The 23,630-nt window shown below is 39.5% G+C and overlaps 1 protein-coding gene across 3 annotated transcripts in view; it reads right to left on the minus strand.

The window, feature by feature from the left end:
* The window catches only part of igsf21a (immunoglobin superfamily, member 21a), a 183,298-nt gene that overhangs the window by 120,552 nt on the left and 39,116 nt on the right, over positions 1-23,630 (minus strand). For all 3 annotated transcript variants that reach the window (XM_075461708.1, XM_075461709.1, XM_075461707.1), the window contains one exon: positions 5,356-5,468. In XM_075461708.1, the coding sequence (XP_075317823.1) occupies positions 5,356-5,468 (113 nt within the window). The remainder of the gene's footprint in view (positions 1-5,355; positions 5,469-23,630) is intronic.

Raw genomic sequence — 23,630 nt, forward strand, 5'->3', positions numbered from 1 at the left:
TTTTCTTGATCTCTTTGTGTATCTTGATGATATTTTAATTTACTCGCCTGATTTTAAAAACTCATAAACACCATGTAAACCAAGTACTCCAACGTCTATTAGAAAATCACCTGTATGTTAAAGCGGAAAAAAGCGAGTTTCATGTTAACACCACTTCCTTCCTAGGGTTCATCATAGCTCCTGGCAAAGTCCAGATGGACCCAGCTAAGACCAGCGCTGTGGCCGAGTGGCCAACACCAGACAGCCGTAAGAAGGTCCAACAATTTCTGGGCTTTTGCGAACTTTTATAGAAGCTTCATCAGAGGCTTCAGCGCCATTGCTCCCCCTCTTCACACCCTCACCTCACCACAGGTTCGGTTTCACTGGGGGCCGAAGGAAGAAGAGGCGTTCCAGTGCCTCAAACAACTCTTTACTTCTGCACCCATCCTCTCCTTGCCGGACCCCAGCGCCAATTCGTCGTGGAAGTCGACGCATCCAGTGAGGGCATCGGGGGTGTTCTCTCCCAGCGATCCGAGACAGACGGCAAAATGCACCCGTGCGCCTTCCTTTCACGACGGCTGAGCCCGGCGGAGAGGAACTATGATGTAGGTAACCGGGAGTTGCTGGCGGTCAAGGTCGCCTTGGAGGAGTGGAGACACTGGCTGGAGGGGTCACTTCACCCGTTTATTGTCTGGACCGACCACAAAAACATGCATAAGAAATTCACGCCAGGCCAGGTGGACTTTATTATTTAACCGTTTCTGCTTCACGTTGTCTTACAGGCCAGGGTCCCGGAAAGTTAAGCCTGACGCCCTATCTCGCATCTACGACCCTGCGCCTGCTGCCAAGGAACCTGAACCCATCCTCCCAATGAACTGTGTGGTTGGAGCGGTTACCTGGAAAATAGAAAAGGAGGTGAAGCAAGCGAACGGTGAGACCCCTCCACCTAGTGGTTGCCCAGATAATTGTCTATTTGTCCCGGTTAATCTGCGCCAACAGGTGATCCATTGGGCCCACACCTCGCTGCTCACCTGCCATCCGGGAGTTCGGAGAACCATGTTCACCATCTCCCAGCGGTTCAGATGGCCATCCATGGAGCCGGAGGTCCGGGAGTACATTGAGGCTTGCTCAGTCTGCGCCCGTAACAAGACATCCTCCGGGTCACGCAGGGGACTGCTGCACCCGCTACCGATTCCCTCCAGACGGTGGTCTAATATCTCGATGGATTTCGTCACGGTGATCCCGGTCTCAGAAGGTAACTCAGATCGGTTTTCGAAAATGACTCACTTCATTGCTCTGTCTAAATTACCCTCCGCCAAAGAAACGGCTAGCATTATGATGCAGCATGTTTTTAGAATCCATGGTTTCCCCAAAGATATCGTTTCTGACCGGGGGCCCCAGTTCATCTCCCGGGTCTGGAGGGAGTTCTGCCAGCTCATTGGTGCTTCTGTCAACCTGACCTCAGGATACCACCCGAAGGCCAACGGCCAGACAGAGCGCCTGAACCAGCAGCTGGAAACCGGCCTCCGGTGCTTGGTGTCACAGAACCCGACATCGTGGAGCAGCCACCTGGTCTGGGTGGAATTTGCACAAAATTCTCTGCCCACCTCCGCCACAGGTTTCTCCCCCTTCAAGTGCGTCTATGGGTACCAGCCTCCCGTGTTTCCGGATGCGGAACGTGAGGTCACAGTTCCCTCCGCCCACGCTCTGGTTCGCCGTTGTCAACGCATCTGGGCTGCTGCACGGCAAGTTCTTGTCTGCCAGGGGGACCGGGTCAAGAAGGCCACCGACCGCAAACGCCGTCCTGCACCACCATACCAACCCGGACAGAGGGTTTGGCTCTCGGCCCGTGACCTCCACCTCAAGGTCCCCAGTAAAAAAACTGGCACCGCGGTTTGTGGGACCCTTCTCCAGATCCAAGGTCATCAACCCAGCCGCCGTCCGTCTACGCTTGCCCCGCTCCCTCAGAGTTCATCCCACGTTCCATGTCAGCCAAATAAAACCTGCCAAGGAAAACCACATGGTCCCGACCACCAAGCCCCCGCCGCCGCTGGAGTCGGCCGACGGGGGACTTTTTTATAAAGTCAAGAAATTACTAGCAGTACGCAACAGAGGCAGGGGCAAGCAATTTTTAGTGGACTGGGAGGGTTATGGCCCCGAAGAAAGACAGTGGGTTCCAAGGAGCTACATAGCCGACCCCTCCCTCATCACAGACTTCTACAGAGACCACCCTGAGCTACCTGGACCGTCAGGAGTCGGTCCTAGAAGGGGGGGCTCTGTCACACCGCGGTGAGTGGGTTTTTTGTCTCGTCTCCATGTCATGTCTCGTCACTTCCTGTTTTATTTTGAAAGATTAACTCCCTTCTCGTTTCAGGTCACTTGCCCTTACTCTTGTGTTCCAGTCTGATTGTCGCATGAATGATTCCATCTGTTCCCCGTTAACCCTGTGTGTATAAGAGTTGACGTCTCCCCTTGTCTTGTGCCAGTGTGTCGTATCTGTCCCCAACGTGCTTCACTCTCGCCTTCGTAAAACCATAGTCCATGTGCCAAGCCATAGTTTTGACCATTTCCTCGCTAAGAGAGTTTTGTTTTTGGATAACTTTTGTAAAGATGGTCTTGAGAAAGAATAGTTTAAGTTTGATAGCATTTTTGCTTTTTCCTCCGAGTGGAGTGATCTTTTGTTTCAAATAAGGTTTCATACTCTAGTCCCTCCTATTTTTACAGGAGAGGTTTTTTGTTTTTTCCTCCTCAAGTGGAGTGATTATTATTATTATTGATAACTTATATAGTCCTTTCTGTTCTCTCTTGGAGAGTTTTTGGACAACCCTGTTCCTCCTAATAAAGCTTCGGATTAACATCACCTGCTCCTGTGTCCTGCATTTCTCTGGGTGTGACAAACTACATTGTTTTCAAAGCTTTGAAGTGGAATTATCTCATTTGAAATGTATCATATATTCCCCTATTTTACATAATAATAATGTTTTAGACATGTTTAACCTTTTTCTAATTAAATGTGTAAAATCAGTTGGTGGCAAAGATTAGGATTATTGTTTTAATATTTTTCTAAATGTGAGGATCTAAGTGGACAGTATGTCTTCTAATTAGGACCTACTCTCAAACATGAGCTTAGTCATATCCCTATAAAATAACTTACTCATGAGTAAAGGGAAAAAAAACAAAATACTTGAATATCATACAAACTATGTGGAAACTTGTATCAAATATTTTTTTTCCTCTCTGGTTTTCAACACACTGAAGAGAATTTGTGGTTTGAAAGGCAATCTAAGTGAATCAGCTTTATCTTAACTAGATTTTAAGACATGTTAATTCTGACCAGTCTCAAACAGAATATATCAACATCTCACACCACAAATGAGCACTTGTTCAAATATTCAGTTTATTCAACTCTTCACGTGATTGGCCGAGCTTCTATCAGATACAAGGATTCCCTAGGTGGGTATCAACCGCATTTTCATTAGAACAGAAGATGAAATGAGGAGTCAACAGTATTTAGTCAAATAAAAGGCAGAGATTAAAGAAACTTTGGTAGCTAAATGCAGGTAATTGATTTATAATTCATCAGCAGCTGTGCTCAGGCCACCTGAGACATAGGGCAGATTTCTGTTACAGCCTCTTGACTTTTCTTATGAGAATACTTAATAAAGGCAGCTTTGTTATTAGTGCTTTTTAAAAAAAACTACTAATATCATTGGGCAATACAGAAATCTGACAGAAGATAAGGAAACAGTGCCCTAAAATATAAACCCAGCTTGATTAAATGAAATTGTCACAGGAATGAAAGTGATCTATGATGCTAAGGCTAATGTGCAAAGTGCCATAAATCTCTTTATGTCCTACCTTGAAAGGTCAGCATTTGCAAAGATGAGTCCAGAGACGATGTTTTATTTCACAACAATAAAAGTGAGAAAGCAGAGGCAAGTGTAATGACAGAGTTCCTGTCTAAGCAATAAAATGCTGCTCATTAATTTATAGTGTTCAATTAAGGTTGCAAGGTGAAACCAATGCAATCGTCACCATAGTGTTGAACTGTACATTTGTAATTATCAAATGGTGTTTTAAAAATTACAAAGTGAAATGCACAGTTTATCAGTAAGGATTCCACACTTGCAAAATGTATGTAGGGCAACTGACTGCTCAGATGAGGGGACGAACATGAAAATAATGAGTGTTGCAGATCCACAAAGCCTAATTTATGAATTGCCATTTTATAGTTTTGTCATTCCTTTGAAACTCGCGGGCCTAATAGGTTTGTTCAGTTGACTGAATACAGTGTAGCACATTTTAGTAATTTACTCATTTCCAGCACACAACTCCGTGCGTATGTTGGGGATGAATAGGGAAGAAAGAAATGCAACTCAAGTCCATGTTCTGTGCAATTGTTTTCATGGGCTGTAAAGTGGAAAATGATTAATCATTGCCAAAAAGAAACCTTTGTGTCAGAGTTGACTGAACCTCTTGAGTAAAGCCAATAAAATGCTCTAAACAGCAAAATCCAATGAGGTGGAAGTTAGAACTACAAATACTTCATCCAAAATGGATGACAAACAAGAATGCCATCATCAGCAAAGTCATGTTCCCAGTGCTTGTTTTGGAAGCCAATCACTCAGTAGAATACATCTTAGCTACATAAATGATGTAATACACAACAAGCGTGAATTTTCTGGAAAACACGAAGGTCATATGATAACATTTCAAGGTCTACAATTTGTCTGTATCTACCTAGAATTATCCACCACTATCTAGTAACTCTAACAAGTAAAGGCAGACAAAACAATGTCTCAAGAATGACAGGAGAGTTTTTGGCAAAAAGAAATAGTTTCGGCAACGATGTGGCAGCAGGGTCTGGCGCTGCTTTCCAATTCAGGTGCTTAACAGTGACTCTCTTAAAGTAAAACAACATTTTTCTCTGCAAATAGTAATATTTTGCAGATCTCTTCCAGAATCCTTACATCCATTTAAACCTTAAAAAAAATGTATATGTTATTATCCAAACTGCATCTTAGCCATGTGAAGTTTTCTATTCCCCTTCAACACCAATTTAATTATTAGCAGCACTTAGCACTTGGGATTTTAATGACTGTTGAGTCACCAGCTGTGAACTATTAAGAAATGATGGTGATGACCAGCAGATTGAAAAATCAAATTCCCAAGCAACAGCCAGCAATGCCTCCCACAGCTGCTGTGAATAACAGCTTGTCTTCTAACAACTGCAGTTTGACAGTGCATGGCTGTTCTTCTAATACAACCATAAACAAGTGATATGGCTATTGACTGGCTAGAATGGCTAGAAATAACCGATATGGATGGTCTCAAAAGCATTTAAAGCTTAACGGCTTTTTTAAAAAATGTACTTACCCTGTACCAAACAATTTCTCGCAGTCTTCCATCAGTTTTGAAGTTACACTTGAGAGTGACAGTCTCACCCACAACGACAGGAGGCAGGGGCTCTATGGTAACTGTCAAATATCCTTGAAAAAAAAAAATGATAGAAAAAAGTTTATCAGCAAAACAGACAATTAAAACATGTTTCTTAAACAAGCCTACTTTTTGAATCACTTATCTCAAAGAATAGTGAATATTAGACTATGAAAATAGCAGCCATGAAACAGTAAATGAATTACCATGAATTACCATGAATTACGTGAATTATTAGATTTACTGAGACTTAATTTCCATTGTGAAAATACCAATGCTCAACAAGCACTCCACAGGCACTCTCACACATGGGTTTCAAATTGCTTGTTGAACAACACTTAAGTGATATTTACTTGAGAGGGAAAACAAAACTACGTTTTCAGTGAATTTCCACAATTTCATATTTCAGTTTGGATATAGAGTACAAACTTTGAAACGTACCTCTAAAACTACAGTAAATTAATACAAAGAAGCAAGTCAAAAGAGGATCTTAAAATGTTCCATATTTACTAAGCTTTTCACTCTCGACTGGGAGTGACAATGTGTTGGCACGCAAAGTCCACTATTTGTAGATGACTGGATCATTTACTGTAGAGGCAGAAACACCAACTCTTTCTACCTAGGGATATATGCTATGAATGGCCCACGCCCACTGTTGATTTGAGTACAAGCAGAAGTGGAGAGCAGCTGAATGACCCAAAAATTACCTTCACACACTAAAATAAAGCTTCTTATCAGAAATTGCACAGTGCTGTAAAAACCCATGCATTTAAGTACACAACAAGCTAGAAATTTACAGTGATGATTTCAGTTAAGTCTAATCTTGAGTTTAACACCTAGGTATCCTTCTACAGCCAGCTGTGATGCGATTTATTGACATTTGAGATAGTTGGCACATGTGTAAGTCACTTCGGATAATGGCATAGTTCACCAACCAGTCAGTAATAGCACATTAGCTATAAGGATCTTTTATCTGCAGCTTATGGCAGCTATTTAGTCACAGTCTGTATTAACAGTTTTTTCTCACAAAATAAAAGAAAAAGTGCTATGCAGTATACATCCTGAAACTTAAATGAGGTAATAAAAGTTAGATATTAGCCATAAACAAACAAGTCCAACACACATAAAGAAACTTAATTTATGTGCACTAATTTGTGAAAACCATCCATCCCTTTTCTATACACACTTTATGTCATTTCCATTTGGCAAGAGGCAGGATTACACCTGGACAAACAGTCAGTCCATCACATGGTGAACACAGAGGCAAACAACCATGTACACTCACACTCACTCCTTTAGTCAATTTTGAATATTCAATTAAAAGAGAACCTAAAATGCACATTATTAGACTGGGTGGGGAAGCGGGAGTGCCTACGTATGCAGGGGAGAACATGCAAACTGCAAATAGAAAGGTCGCAGCTGAGACTGGAACCTCTTGCGACCTTGCTAATCACCGCACCACAGTGCACCCCATAAGAAGATACAGAGGCAAACGCTTCTGTGATGGATGCTTTATTGTCAGATCATCACCCCTTTGCAACCTTTTACACAATGCTTCACACTGAATTTAAGATGTATTTTCACTATTCCATACACTCAGCATATTACAAAAGCTATAAGATTATATGTCCAAAATTAAAGCAGGGGAGTAAAAAGGCAATTGGTTTGTAATAATAGGAAGAACCTTGGAGAATAAAAAGAAATATGTTCAAAACCTTGAGTGGGCCATCTGAACCCTGAAGACTGAAGGAAGGATAAATTCAAGCAAAGTATATTCATAACCTAAAATCAGGGAGTCCAGTGTGGAACAAAAAATGTATCCATTCATCTATTTGAAAATCTAGTTGATGTATTGATTTACCAAAATGAGCAAGTGTTTCGTCCTTTCAAACATATTCAGTATCTGAGAACTTTATATCTTGTGAAACAGATGGATTGTAGAAAAAATATGGTAGGATAAAATGGAAACTCATGGCCTATATCTGTGCTCTATAGAGACAGATGACTAATTAAAAGAAGGGGACAAAAGTAAAAGATTCAAAAATAGCATAAAGTGTCCTTATAAAGTGATTATAAAGTGGTCCGCCAGAATAGTCACCAGAAGAGCTATGTGCCTTAGCACTGATTTTACGTATCTTTAACTCTATTGGAGGGCTATAACACCATTTCTCCAAAGGATATTCTTTGCTATGGTGTGTTGGTGATGTTGGTGGGGGATGGCTGTCTATAATATCTGTACGAAGTTCTCTCATAAAAATTCAATTGGGTAGAGATTTGATGAACAGTTAATAGATATGATTCACACCATTTTCGCTCACATGTAAAGAATATAGTCAAACAATATTCTTATATCCTATGGGTGGAGGCACTGTCATATAGAAAGGAAACTTCCAAATAACAAACAGTTATTTCCACTTCCATCAGGAAATAACTGTTTGTAATAAAACAAGTAGCCCAAACCAAACTAGCAAAATGCCCCCCACAGAACAAGAGTTCAATAGCTATTACAAAGCTAGGAAGACATTTTTTTCTTGCATTTATTTGTTAATAATGACTAAACTGTATAGATATAATTAGATCAAAATGATCTAAAAAACTGAAAAGCTGACAAAGAGTAGAAATATGAGTTGTAAGATTCAAATGTCAGAATAGATTAGATCACAAGAAAAACAATCACATAATGTGCAGTCATGTAACCTAGCATCAGTGTTGTGTAATGAGGAACTGAAAAAAAGAAACCGTAGCATTGAGCTTAAATGCTTAAATCCAAAGTAAGACATGTTTTCACCCAAATAATTCCTTTTTTTTTACTGTTGAGTCTGTTTACGCTGGGATAGGCTCCAGCCCCCCGCGACCCGACCGACGGATTCAGCGGTATAGATAATGGATGGATGGATGGATGGAGTTTGTTTACTTCACCAGGTTTTCTTTTAAAATAAGTTAAATTAGTCATCTATTCTCTCTCTAGCTCGCTCTTTCTTTTTTCTTATGGACAACATGGCATGCACACAGGATTAGTAGGGTGTTATTATCCCTGAGTGGCTTTATTTTACTTGTAAAATTTAAAGAAATAGTATCTCTCTCAAAAATAATGTAATGTATTGTTCAGGAGGTGCATGGTATCTTAAATTACATCGAAAGTTTCCAAGGCAAAACTATAAATAGGTGATTTATTTTTTACTGTATATCTATTTTAAGGAGTTAGAAATAACAGTTTGAGCTCCGTTTTTTTTCTTAAATGACCTTTTTCATGAAAAAGAAGTACCACACACAGACAAAATAGTTATAGGCGTGAAAATTGTAATTCTTCCTTCTGCTTAACAATCTCTATTGTATGTTTGATATGACGTTAACGCTATATAATTTATCCTCACAGCACCCACATGTACTTCATATGTATTCAAAAGAAAACAAAATGTGTCAGCTTTTACTGTTTAATAATAAAAGGTTTCAATATGAGATTAATTACCATAAATCACATTTAGAAGACCACAAAAGAGGTTGAAAGAGTGTACATGTAAACTTTACAATAAATAGTTCTGTTACTATCAACTGTCGGTGATTCACCTTGAAGTATAACATCAAGAGCAATGTTCTAACTAAGTAATGGATATAATCCTAAATTATTAAAAAAAACAAGATATTTAAGTCTCATGAAGAAAAAGTCATAGTTCATGTGCTAATCTCTGGAACAAAAACATAAACTTAACATAAACTGTTCTGTCCCACAGAAAGGATCTAAAATACAGCACTTAATGAGATAGTTTGGGGTAAAACTATTCATTTTGAATAATTCAAAATACATAAGCTGAGACAGAGTCGCTGAAGAAATTACTTCCCTTCAAAGCAGGTCTTGGGTGCCTGCATTGGAAAACTAAACCCAGATCAGTCTCTCATGTCAGTGCACCAAGATATGCTTATTAGAAAATCTTAATTTAATCAGCAGGCTGAAGAGATCGTCTCTCCAGAGTTAAATTGAATGGATAAACCTGGAGACCTCATGTCATTAACACAGAGCTGATGCTCTTTTAGAAAATCCTCACTACTTACTATGAGCCCACAAGAGGCACAATCTTTCCTTGTAAATGTCTCTCTGTGAGTTGTCCACAGAGGTGATGGAAATACATGTTATAAAAAAAAGTCATCCGTCTCTGCGGAGTACAGTTACTTAGTCAGGAGGGGATGAGTATGAAGTGAAAAGTGGTAAAACATTTACTAGACATTCAAGATGGTGGTCTTCCTCTATGGTTGCAGGGATTAATTGTGAACAATTAAGTGAAGTGGCACAGCGTAAAATGTAGCATAGCCAAAGACAGAAAAATGCTCCAGAGCTTGTGGGGAGGGATGAGGAATTTTTCAAAAGAGCACATTACATGGGTTATGAACTCATGCCAGGGAAGTTCACATTTCAAAGAGTCCGCATGATAAACTGGAGCAGTTTCAGTCTGCTCATACCAAAGCATGAGGGCATAATTCCCACGCAATCCAGTATCAATCGAATGCCATCCAAATGACTTCAGAAATTAGACACATTTTATTTGCCAATAAAAGCAGAGCAATATGTCGTGTTATGCTTGATGCTCTTGTTAAATCATGGGTTGGTATGGGCAATTTTCACACAACAATGTATCCAGTGTTAATTCACTTAGCATAAATATCAACACTGTGAAAGTGTTTACATAAGATGGTTTAACTGTTGAGACGGTTGAGAAAACTGTCCTAGAGCCTTGTCAAAAATGAATGGGTACACAAGTTTCATGAAAAACAAAGAAACATTCAACAAACATTTAATCTAGCAGGAAGCCTCTCAAGAGATTTGGTAGATTGCTATTTACTTAACAGAGATATTCTCTTATATATGTCATATGTCAAACACACAGCACAGTTCCTCTGCTGGGTATCACTTTGTTATTACATTGGAACTTTTACAATATACAAAAGCTAGTATCAAAACTATTTAAACACATAAGGGGAATGATAGTTAAGGATTGTTCTCGATAATAGATGGAAAATAGATCATTCATACAGCAGAATATATAGTTCACTTAAAAAAAACTCCAGTTTCCTAAAGTGTGTGCAGTGTGGTTTATATATTATTTTAACTAAGCATTGAGTCAAAAGACAAAGACAGTTGGATTCAGTTTTGTTTAAGTGTTGCAGATTATTTATCATTCTTGTATCATTTAGCCCAGTTCCAATGGAAGTCCCACATAAACAAGTAATAGCAGTAACAGACATCCATGGATAAGCTTAACCTGCATGAATCAAACATTCCTCTTGGTAGATGTATTACCTTGAAAACTAGAAGGCTCAAACTATATTAAAAAACATTGAAGAAATATGGATGGAGATTTAAACATACTTAATCAAAGGATATAGAGGATAACTAGAATAACTACCAGCTTTAAAGAGAAGTAAGTTGTCATAGGTAACTGTTTAGAAAATCCTTAAGATAAATCTATTTTAAAGTCTATTTGGCCATATAGCTGAATTACTGGACATGACTGAAAGAGCATATAAGCAACTGCGGAGTGGTCGGAGAGTGTATGGCATTTAATTGGCTCATATTAGCCGGATGTAGAGGCAGACAAGGCCTCCAGCTTGTCTTAATCCATCAGAGGCGCTGTTGGAACAACATCTAATGAGGGCTGCAAACTATGCTTTCTCCCATTAATAACAGCAATTTGCCAAGATGCAATGAGCAAACAAACACAGCCAATGATGGACCGGCTCAAAATGTGCCTGTTATTGTGCTCTGTGATTTATGGCAATGGCCTACCTTTGCTTAGATGTCAGTGCAACTAAATGTTTGAGAAAAATGAATGGAGAGTTTCTCAGTTCTCCTCCTCATCTGTGCCTTGAAGCGGTGTAAACAAACAGAGCTGACTTGAAGAGTATAAAACACATTTAAGCATTATCACTTTCAACAAAGAGAAGGGTTTTTCGAACTTTTTGTGTCAAAAACTGAGCAAAAGGATAAGTCTTTAACCTTATATTGAAATGGTTTTACTTGGGCCACTGTTGTGTTGGTTTATTTTCTCGTGTCATCTTATAAATTGTTTGCTACTAAAATCAAACAATTCAATTTGCCCTTCAAGAGAATAAACAATGATATTTACTAAAAGCTCTTTCAAAACTGTATGTGGTAGACGTCTGTGTCTTAAGGCATGTGAGCAGTGGCATGCTGTTAAGATGGGAGGCTCTTTGAGAAAGACATGGCCGACATGTTAATGCTTTAAATTGCTTTGGCAGTGATAACCTCGCCATTTATAAGATGTCCATTAAGTCAATGCCCTGTAGGTCCCTTGTGAAAAATGTCCAAAGCCTAAGGCAAATAGGGCCATAGATGATAGGAATAGAGCATATAAAATACTACATTCACATTATGTGTAATAAAAAAAAAGAAATACTGTGTAAGGGCAATTTAATCCAAAATAACAATTTGTAATTTTTCATTGTGTTAATTTTTTTTTCAATCTTTTTACATTTTTAACCAGAGAACAACAATCACTGATGTCTACAATTCAGTGAATACAACACAATCTCAAAGTGCTGTGCATTATTCAATCTTTTCAGAATAAGTGTTTATTGAGACCAGAGACAAGTAAAATGAAGAACATATACAGTAGTTGTGGAGGAATATCCAGGGAATCCATTTCCTATTCTAGGCTATAAGGGGGTATTTTCTGGGCATTGATTAGACCCAAGGGTCCCTATAGGTCACTGTAAATCAATGATTTCTGTTCTGATGTGTTTACCAGGATGACCGTACCCTTATCTACAGGGCACCGGATGTCACCAAATGATTTAATGAATATGAAAATGGATGAAAGTGAATCATTTGCACAACTTTGCATAGTAAGATCTCAAATACTACATGTCAGGGATATTGAATTATTGGGTTGGATCAATGTCTCCATAGGAATATTTTTTGGAAGAATGGTTTTCCATCTCTTAAAGGGATAGTTCGGGATATTTGACATGAATCTGTATGGCATCACCATAACCAGTGTCGTGCATTCAAACTGACTTACCCCCGACAGTGTCCTGTGAGCCGAGTTCTTGTCCAGTGTTGGTCAAGGCGAAAGTAGTCCGGCTTGTTTGCTGGGGTCAAGAAATTAGCGCGTTTTTCTTCCCAAAACAGTACGTGTGCTAAAGAGTGATTTATTTCATCACAAAAACCGAAGCCGGCAAAAGTCACTCCTCGTTATCACTTGGGCCCTATACTGTCTCATTGTGTATCAGTGCGCACGTCATTGTGCGCACGAGTCTTTCTGTTCTTTGGCAGTGCTCAACACTTACTCTGCAGACAACTGGCCATCGGGTCCAGCTGGTCTGGGACGCCTCTTCCAGTTGATCTTGGGAACATGGAAAAAAGTTCTCAAGACGCCTGCATTCAGGAGTGCAGGGAAGTCACCGTTATTTGTGATGCAGGCAGCAGCTGTCCCGCGGCCGCCGACATCCTCATCTATGGAAAGGTTTTGTATCTGGGGCATAACTAAATCCCACTCGTGGCAGCAGTAACATTCCACCTCTGTCTGCATTACTTCGCACTTCAAACAAGTGCACCAGGATTTGTCGGCCACCCTGGGTATCGCAGCTCCAGCAGTGGCTCCAGCTTCTGTTTCCATCACTTCTCTGTCCACCCTCTCTCTTTCTGCCCGATCTAAGTCCATTTGGCAAACTTCCTCCTCAGTATAAACGGGTTCATAAAGATACCCCCTTGGCTCTGAACGGAAGTCAATATGTTCCTCGTCGCTCTCGTTGTCAGACATCTTCCCCAGCAGTAAACAAAGTGAACTCGTGCGCACAGCTCGCGGTCAGAATGACGTGCGCACTGATACACAATGAGAGACAGTATAGGGCCCAAGTGATAACGAGGAGTGACTTTTGCCGGCTTCGGTTTTTGTGATGAAATAAATCACTCTTTAGCACACGTACTGTTTTGGGAAGAAAAACGCGCTAATTTCTTGACCCCAGCAAACAAGCCGGACTACTTTCGCCTTGACCAACACTGGACAAAAACTCGGCTCACAGGACACTGTCGGGGGTAAGTCAGTTTGAATGCACGACACTGGTTATGGTGATGCCATACAGATCCATGTCAAATATCCCGAACTATCCCTTTAAGTAGAGTTCACAAGGCTTGCACAAACAATGTCCTGGTGCATCAGGCTGCTCTGGTGACACATGATGGCCAATCCCCCTACAAAGACACTGTTAGTTTTTCCCATAATTTCTCACCCGATTAATAGTGCTGAAATAAATCAGCCTCTAATTTCAGTAACCGTGCTAAAATAAACAAGAGTTGTAATTCTAGACCTTTCAAGTACCAGCAGTGTTTGCAACCACAACTGATAATACAAACTGCAGTGAAGTAAAGACTTTACACCACAGTCAACACACCTCAGGTAGTGATTTGTAACTGTAAACTGAGCTCCTGAAGCATTACGTGGCAGGAGAATCTGGATGACTGGTTGTTGATTTATTCTGGCCAAGAGCACAATCTGTGCCTGTGGAGAAGGTCCTCCTTTGTAAACAGAAATCTGGGAGCTGATGTGTTTTTCAATCAGAGTGATTTACTGTTTAATGACATGCTTCAGCTTCAAGAGTGTCAGCAGCCGTCCTTTGTAATCCAGCACCCACTCACAAGCGCATACTGCTATAGTGGATAGCAATCACAAGGAACCCTATCAGTGGGTTCTCATTTTGAAGGGCCTTAGGCATGTGGAATTATCATGTCATTGGTGAGAAGAATTGGAGCCAGAAAGGAAATGCAGCCAATCCTCCCACATGGCTTCGTCAGATGCAGTAGTTGTATCAATTTTAGCTGGGTAGTTAGAAGTGACCCCTTAATATCTCCCTTTTTCTTTCCTATCTCGTTACTTGTGTTGTACATTAGCTATGTAATGGACAACATCAAAACAAGCCTCTACTTTTTACTTTTTCTATTTCATCTGATGCTTTACTGGCCAAGTGGCTTTAATGAGGCTTAGAAGCATTTTCCTGGAACGTACTAGGTGTTTGCTGAACAGCAGTCACAGAAGGCTTGCATGATAAACACAGGGGATGACCACTGCTGAAGTATGCAAATGGCCACTCTGGAATAGTTGGAGTACCAGATGACCGATGGCCATTAGATCAGAAAAAATAGCATATATTATCCAGATGGGAACATATATGTGCAGGGACAAATGTGCCATTAGCTTGTTTGTTTTTGCTGTAGATTTAAAAAGGCTGAGGAATTTGCCATGACCTTGTGTATTTGCAAGTCTGAAGAGCAGCACATGAAAAAATGGTAAAAAATATGCAGATAAAATGACCTAAAAATAGCCCAAAAAACTTTATAAAAAACACATAAACTGCAGTTATTGTTAACTTGATATTTTCATATATTTTAAGAGCCTTCACAATTACACCTACATGCTTTCATACTTGGGATCAATGCACATAGGCCTACTAATGCTGTAAATGGTGCTATGCTTCAAGTAATATTCATCTGACTAAAGTGATTCATTATAATGACAATAATGGCATATATAATGGTAAATTTGATAGAGATGGAGTCAGCCTTCTGACACTTAAATAGAATAAAATGAATTTTAATCTCCAAGAGGATAATATGAATGTGCATCTCTGCAAATAGCTAAATATAGATCCATCTGCCTTCGAGCGTCATTATTGCAGCTGCAAAGATTATTCGTTATCATTATTCTGTTGCTGCCAATCTCAATAATTTATGGGTAAACCAACTAATTTCTGTTTGGGGAAAGCTGTAACACAGTTTTTTCTTTTCTTTTTTTTAATAGATGCACTCAAATGCTCATGCATCTACCATAATGTGAAAGATGTTATTCAGTGAGGTGGTAAAAATGTGTGAGGACACGATAAGAAGCTTTTAGAAAAAGTTTTCCCACTCAATTTCTTAGCCACTCTTTGCCCTGAGGGGAAGAGTTTTTTTTTTGGTGAAAACAAGTAATACACTCATGAGGCAAGATTATATTGTCAGCCACATGCTCTGCATGTCCCAAAACATTATACCATAGCTGCATCTTAATCCTTTACTAAACTGTCATGGTAAACATGAAGAATTCATCTTGAGAACAATAGCCTTTCTTGCACTTTTAAATCAAAAGTTTCTTGATGGTGTATGAAAAAGTACGAGTAAACAGGGAATTCTAACTGAGGGTAACACATTGAGGTGTGGATCTGCAAACTTGGGGTATTTTATTGTCCTGTTGCTGTACTTGGTGGACCTATTGTTTATAAAATAGATGCAGCAGTACATAGCTAAAGTGTCTTTTTTTAGGCTTTCAAGTGTTTGTATTATGTGAAAAATGAGGTGGACACCAGTAGCAGAAACCAAAAAGAAACAGAAAATGTGTACCCAATTTGTAGTGCCTTAACACAAACAATTCGGACGGTGTGCAATACCTATTTTTTTTATCTAATACCTTATGTGTTTATTGTATTGGGGTTGAATATGTATATTTGTGAATATGTATATTTGTGAGCTTCTGGACATCTATCTATCTATCTATCTATCTATCTATCTATCTATCTATCTATCTATCTATTTGTATTTTTTCCCCATATTTTGCTGTAAATACAACAAACAATTCCAGAGATAAGAGAAAAGGAATGTCACAGGACCTCACAAATAGACATTAAAATCTGTTTTTAATCAGGCAAACAGGACTTGGTTGCCATATTAATAAAGGCCTAAAGGAAGTCTTGATGTTGTTACCAAGGAAGCAAGTTGTCCTGGTAACCCAGGAACGGCACCCGTCGCTGTTTGTACATTCAAACCGCAGACCCCTGCATCTCCACAGGTCATGAGCAATAGCAGGAAATGAGGGTTGGGATGGGGGCAATGTGCAGAAATGACTGTTCTGAATGTGAAACGGGTAGATCTAAGGCACACGTCCAGAAACCAGGGAACATAAACAGCAGACTCAGTTTATCATAGGAGAATTTAAGCTGTTGAAAGAGGACCACTTCATGTTGTTTAAGCGACTATTCTTGACATCTCTATTAGATTTTGTTCTTGTTTTCTCCACACTGAAGCCTCACTCAACCACTTCTCAAACACAGTCTTCCACAGGCAGTGGTCTTGATGTCCGAAAGGAAATAAAAAGCATGAAGACAGACTTCAAAGTGACCTCAATGAGGATATCTATGATTGAGTGTTTTACGTTTGCCTGACAAACACATCCCGCAGGGGTCTACTTGGGCCATGGCTGATTTCTGGTTTTGCATTATACATTTCTATTAACTCTAGTGGCCCTCACAATGTGTTCTCCTGTTATTGTATCCTCCTATTTTCTATTTATGGTTAAATACATTTTTCCTCTTCCAATCCCACAATGACATGTAATGCAGATAAAAAACAGTTCTTGTCATCCAGTAAGCTTTATTCAAGGTCAAAGGATTCAGAGTGCACATGGTGCAATAAGAAAATTGGGTCACATCATCTTCATTGTGTCATAATACAAGGATATTGCAACACTGACAGAGATGATCAAAAGTTCTATGCTGTTTAAGGAATAAAATTCCCATAGAAAAATATGTAATTGTGACTAAACGTGCAGCGTACAAAAATCTGAGTAGTTGGGGTTTATTGGCACATTTAATATTCTTTGATTTATCAGGCTTAAGTTCAAGTACTGCCAATTTTTCATTGGCTGTAGTACATTTGTTAGTATAGAATTAGTTAAATACATAGCATCATTAAAGCTTTCTTACTATACTCTGTCCTCTTATCAGTAATCTCACTACTATGTCTGTTTGCTGGAAATTTAGCCATACTCTGAAACCGCTCACCTGTTAGCCCACTGACTAAGCACCAATCTGGCCGGTGCAGAGGGCGTAATCCATAGTTGGATATTACATCAAAAGGCCTCAAAGGCGAGCTGGGGTTTGTTCATCACTGAAGAGCCAAGCAAACTGGTTAGGGGGATAAAAATGAAGCTCACATGCTGGTTTATCAGTACTGTAGTGAGGATTAAAGGACTGCCAGTCCCTGCCTGCACAACCAGCCTACTGCCGGCATGGTTTGTCTCAGCAGCTTTTAAACCCCCTCTGTCTCTCAAGATGTACTTCATCACTTTAAGAGAATCGTGCCTTTATCTGACCAACATAATTCTAAAAATGGACAGAAAATTCATTGATACTACACTCCTCCATACAGTTCTAAGTCTTCTTTTGCAATTCACCCTTTCCTGTCACACAAAGGAGACACGGGACACACCCAAACCCAATTATAGTACAACCTTTGTCTTGTGTAGAGGGCTGAGGAGGCGTAGGTCACATGACTGCTGATAAAGAAATAAAAAAATTTAAAAAACCTTCATCTCCATCCCCACCCACTCTCATTTCCCTTCATTTTGTACCTTTCTAATTTTCAAAAACTATTTGTCACAACTGTGCTTTTGTACAATGGAATGCCATACAACTTTTGTATGAAAATTTTCGTAAAGTAACCACTCGGCTAAACATTAGAATTATTCACTGCGGGGAGGGTGGAGTGGGGGCCAGACCTGTATTAAAAACTGCCAGAAGAGGAGACAGCTGTCCCATCCCACGTTCTTATGTGATCTCTGCTTAGGAAGCAGGCTGGTATTCCAAAGCCTCATCTGAAAACAAATTAAAGAGGATTAGAGGCTGCTACTGCAGCTCGTCTCCTTTCTGTTTGGGGGAATATAATGTCCTGCTGGCCAAAAGGATAACCTTCACATTGAGTTCCTGTCCTGTATACAGGTGCACCACAGCAAACATTAAGGTAATAGTTATAAATCCAGCAAAAATGTCACCATATTAGGATTATATGACCAGCCGAATAAATGTCTGAAAGTGTAAAAACTTTCAGAAATATTTCTAAATTTGGCTGTCTTGTTTTTTTAATTCCTGCACACTTGATTTGAAATTAAACCAAGACTCTTATATTTAGGTGGTGAGTTTAGTAATATTTGAGTCTGATGATACCCATATCTGGTGAAATATGTACTTTTAGAACACACACACATCTTATTTGATAGTCGACCATCTTCATGCCATACTTATTTTTCTTGACCATTAGTTTGGTTTTCAAACAATAAATACATGCCATGTTGTGTAAATATCAGGTTGAATGATGGTTTCAGCCAGTTGTTAGAAGGTATTGTCATTCAACATGACAGACATTCATAGCCTAGTTTCAAATCAAAATTAAGTCATAAATTAAAGCAATACAATGTAACTTCTCAAAAAGCCCATTATGGAGCTCCCCCTACAGGCTTGGAGGTAATGTACGGTTACACTGTCGTAAATACAACACCCTTCCGCTTTCACGTTTCACGTTTGTTGACGAACCGGCGAGGAGTCAGAAGGTGCAAGCTATGTCGACCGAGAAGGTAAGAGTAATCAAATGTACCTGGGAGCGTGAGAGGGGTCTATTTGTTTTTGCGGTAGGTGTGCCAGAAAGCAAGCCGAAGTACTTCCGCTCAGCTCCCGGGCCGGTCCAGCAAAGTTACATAGCGCAGTTTTTCCAACTCAGACCCCCGAAGGGCATAGGAGACAGGCCAATCGTAATATTAAAACTCATTCTAGCCGCACAATTTTTTTCGAGCTGTTATTTTAAGGTAGAAATGTTACATAGTATTGCTTTAAGTGCTTTGCTTTATGACTAAGTCTCCTAAATAGTTTGTATTGTCGGTACTCGTTAGGAATTCATAGCATATCAAAAATTACTAAACTAACTGTAAATATTTATGGTGGCAAAAGTTACATTGTGCTAACACTAACATGTTTCTGATGTTCTGAATTTATTTATTTTCAAACTAGAGAATATACATAAATATAAAAAATGTCTACAGTCTACAGCGATTACGCAATGCACTGATTGAAAGCTGATAGGCTTAAAGTTAGCTCAAGTCAGGAGAAGCTAAAAAAAAACTATTTCATAACAAGGACGACAAAGCAGCAAAAACAATTAATAGCAAAAAAAGACATTTGAAAAGCACAGACAACAACTGCACCGGACAATCTTCATTATCTAACATTCATATCACGAAGCGGATCTTCATCCACTTTGACTTCCATCTTTTCCATATCAAAGCACAGCTAAAGCACCAATAACAACACCAACCTAGCCAGCTCACAGTTTAGGTTGTTTCACATATTTTTCTATACCGGCCGCAAGAAGCAGCAAAACACTATAACACATAGACATGCGTTTTCGAAGCCCCAACAAAGAGCCTGCAGAAGTGCGTTTGGGTACTTCACAGAGCTACTCTATTAGTATGGTTATTAGAGTAGTTGCTCTTAAAGCATTCTATCATGCAAGCATCAACCTCAAAGGCACTACACATAACAGATACACTGAACAGGGCTTTGTGAAGCCCATGTAATGATTTTAGAACTGTTCCGCAGTGCTAATCCTGTACTTTACCTTTTCATCAGTGTTTTTTTTTGTGTGCGTGTGTGTTTGTGTCAATCCACAAACCAAGGGCATTTTTACTGATTAGACTGACACTGGTTTGATCATCTTTCAGCACTGTTTCCCTGTGGCTACAGTTACACCAAGCATTAATAACTCTTTATTAGCTATGGTACCAGTATCATTTTTCTTGTCATTTTACCCACCATGTGTTCTGTCCCACTGGTGGCTAGTAGCAGGTATAGGACAGCCACAGAACCCCCTTGGTCAAACCTGCGGCTATTACCCCTCAGTCATATTCAGATCTTTCAGGGAAAAAGCGAGTCATAAAGTCAGGAGAGCACTAGCTGTGAGATGAATACCGATCATAGACACATTGCTGATTCTTATGGAACTAAGTGAAATGTTAAAAGTAACACAAAATCAGTGTGATTCCATCCATTCATTCTGATGACAAACAAGGCTATATCTAAGCCCATCGACACACAACTCTGATTATTAATATTTCCTGTTGCTGTTGCTCTCACGTCAAGTAGTTAGAAGAACTTTTGCCTAACCGTGTGGCTTATGCTGTGAAAACACAGCCATAAACTGAAATGACTGAACTTTCTCTGAAAGAGCACAAGGCTGAAAGGAAAAAGTTATTTTTCAGAGTTACACCACTTCATCTAATCTAACTTCCTCCATCTTCCATTTAGGCGTCTCAATTATTTAACTAATTGTGCTCTCCTGGATGCAGTAATGGGTTGTTTTCTCTCATCTCCTTTCAGCTGATGCATTTCAATGGTGGAGTTAAAGGGAAAAGAAACACTGCAGACTGTAGAAAGCAAAGTAAGAGGAACACAGATAGAGATCACTATCACTTGTCTTGACTGAGTGGAAGTACGAAGCATTGGTATTCACAGCTGTCCCTCCATTTTGGGTCTCGTTTGTTTCTTGGCTGCAGCAACTGCAGCTCCAACACATGCACATCTCCCCCTCACCCTGTTTGTAAAAGAGCTACTGTGTTAATTGTGCCTAACTGTGTTAGGGAGTGGAGGGGAAATTAATGCATGGCTGTAAACAGGGATAGATGGATCACATCTGTCAGGTTTATGCGATCAAAGATGTAGAGTGCGTCTATCTGTGCCACTTTATTTCCTGTGTACATAAGCTAAACTCGGTAAAGTGCTCTACTCAGTCAGAGCTATGGATATGGGCAAACTTAATCAAACAAAAAGTGAAGATTGTAAATGTTATTATCTATGTCAAACTTGGATCGTTTACAATAATTGAGTTTTTTTAAGTAGAACTGGAAATATTGTGCTGTTTTTTTATTTTTATTTTTATTTTAGGCTCAAGCTACGTCTCTCTCCTGACATGAAAGATGTTTGTCTATTAGATCACTTATTTTCGTTTGTCTTTCTTTTAATGACAAACAAATAAAGAATTCAACTTAAGAATTAAAGTGATTATACTGCACGCTGAACATGAGATTAAACTCAAACAAAGCACACAGTCTCAAATAATTGAGGAATCTTAAGACAGAAATCTCTGTGAGAAGAGCTACCTAGTTCTGCATCAAGAAAGAGGATTTTGATGAGAAGTGTGTTTGGGTTTATATTGTAGGGATTGACATCCTCACTGTATTAGTTGTGCATGAATAAGTACTGTTAGATTAACAGTCTTACTGTGTGAGTGATGATCCAATGTTGTGTTCTGACTAGTCCTCTACACGGCATGCCCTCCAAGTACATGGATACCAGTAATGTGGGAGTGGTTTGAAAGGCAGCCCCAATCTGGTGCAAATGGTGAACATAGAGTTTAAGTTTATGTCTGGTGTTGCTGCACATTGACAAGTGGTTTGACAGCGTTCATTCTGGTTGTCAAAAGGTGTTGAAAATGAAGATAATCACTTGTTCTGAAGATGCAATAAATCCCTTACCTGACTCCCGCCCTCTGGTATTCGCATACCATCTGGGACGAGCCCACAACCGACATGATTTCAAATGGGGCTATTTTTTCTAAAACTCGTGCATGTGATTGGATGAAGAATCTGTCCGTCATCTTGACTGACACGCCACTTCAGCCACTCCCAATGACTCAACCCGTGACGTAGCTCAGACCTTACCTGACTCCCGCCCTCTGGAGCATGAATGGGCGGCCATAACGCCGCCCATTCATCCAAAAGTCCCACCCAGCGATTAATGATTGGCTCTGATTATTTTCTAATCGGACGAAACACATATGACTCCCAGGCTCCTCAGATGGTTGTGTGAGGAAAGGGAACGCCCCCGCGTGTAGTTGGTGAACGCAGCCAGATGACGTGAGTCAGGTTAATAAATCCCAGCTCTCAGTGGAGATAAACACATGAGTTAGTTTTAACAGCCACAATGAATTTAAAATGTTGTGTATCTTATTTCCTTTTTTTTTCTTTTCATCTTGTGAGTCCCTGTCTGGATGTGTGTATCATCATGGTAAAATGGCTCCAGGTGACGAACTGTAGCAGACCTACCACAAAGGCAATTTTGTGTATTTTGGCCAGGAGGTACTTTTCAAGGAGGTACTGTTGCAACATATATTCACAAAACTTAATGGGTCTTAAACATGTTCAAAAATGGTGGTACCCTATTTGCAGCTCTGATTACCGTATATCTATTTACATAAACATGTAATATTTGACACAATGAGTGGAGTCTCGTTTGGGACTTGAGTTGGGCTGTGTGCACCGATCTAAACGTTCATTGTTAGAGATTTCTTTTTTCTATTGTGGAAGACATGCAAAGTGATCCTCAGAAATGTCAAGATAGAGTCCTTCAATAAAATAAGTCACATATAGGCCAAATTCCAACTCTTCTGGAGCCACAAAAACATTAGACACAACTGTAACATTATGATGTTATTATTTGTGATGTGCTTCCTCTCACTGTGCACACACACACATTCACACTGAGATTATGTTGGCACAAAGCAAAGTTATATTTTTCTATACTTTTATGACAAAAGTGGTAACCAATCAGTCTTACAAATTCACACTCACTGCTATGTTGAACAGTATTTGTCAATTAACTTTTACGTGCTACAGTCCAATTTAAATTTCATATTTTCAATTTAGTAATTGGACTGCTCTGTTTAAAGAAAGTGGCTTAATAATTCTAACAAATAAAGAGTCTGTTCTATAAAGGTTAAGCCTTGTTTGTGCCATGTTTGTCCTCAACAAAATGGAGCATCCATTGGGAATTAAACAGTAATGACGTAAAAAAAAAAATAAACAACAACAACAAAAACTTTCATTACCAATGTATCATGACATTGTACCATTGTCCCAATACATACATACAAGGATAACTGGGCCTGGTTGTTCAAAATGACTATTCATTCAGTAATTTCAAAACACAAAATATGGACAATTGCCTAGTGGCTTTCAGAACTCAGACAGTGCAATTTGGATTCAATAATTGTGTGATGGTGTGATAAAAATGAAAACTGTCACAGTCTGGACAGCTCAGATGCAACTGTCCCATAGTTGGGCAAAATAGCTATAAACTGGTCAATACAAAATGGCTTAAAAGTTTTCTTAACAACGACTTCAAAAGACAATATTATTTGTGACAGCCCCTTTCACGCTTCTGAGAAGGCAATAATTGTGTGTAGCGAGTGCGATGAGAGAATTTCAGCCGCAGAAGACAGGTACACGTGTCACCTAGACAGAAACTGCTGAACGCTTGGATACTTGTTTTGTTTATACTCTCACTATTTTATTTGTTTTTTGTTCGTGCACGCAGAAGATTGAAGATGTAGATTTTTTTTCTCATGCCTA

This window comes from Odontesthes bonariensis, chromosome 3, assembly GCF_027942865.1.
Source record: "Odontesthes bonariensis isolate fOdoBon6 chromosome 3, fOdoBon6.hap1, whole genome shotgun sequence".
NCBI classification, from domain to species: domain Eukaryota; kingdom Metazoa; phylum Chordata; class Actinopteri; order Atheriniformes; family Atherinopsidae; genus Odontesthes; species Odontesthes bonariensis.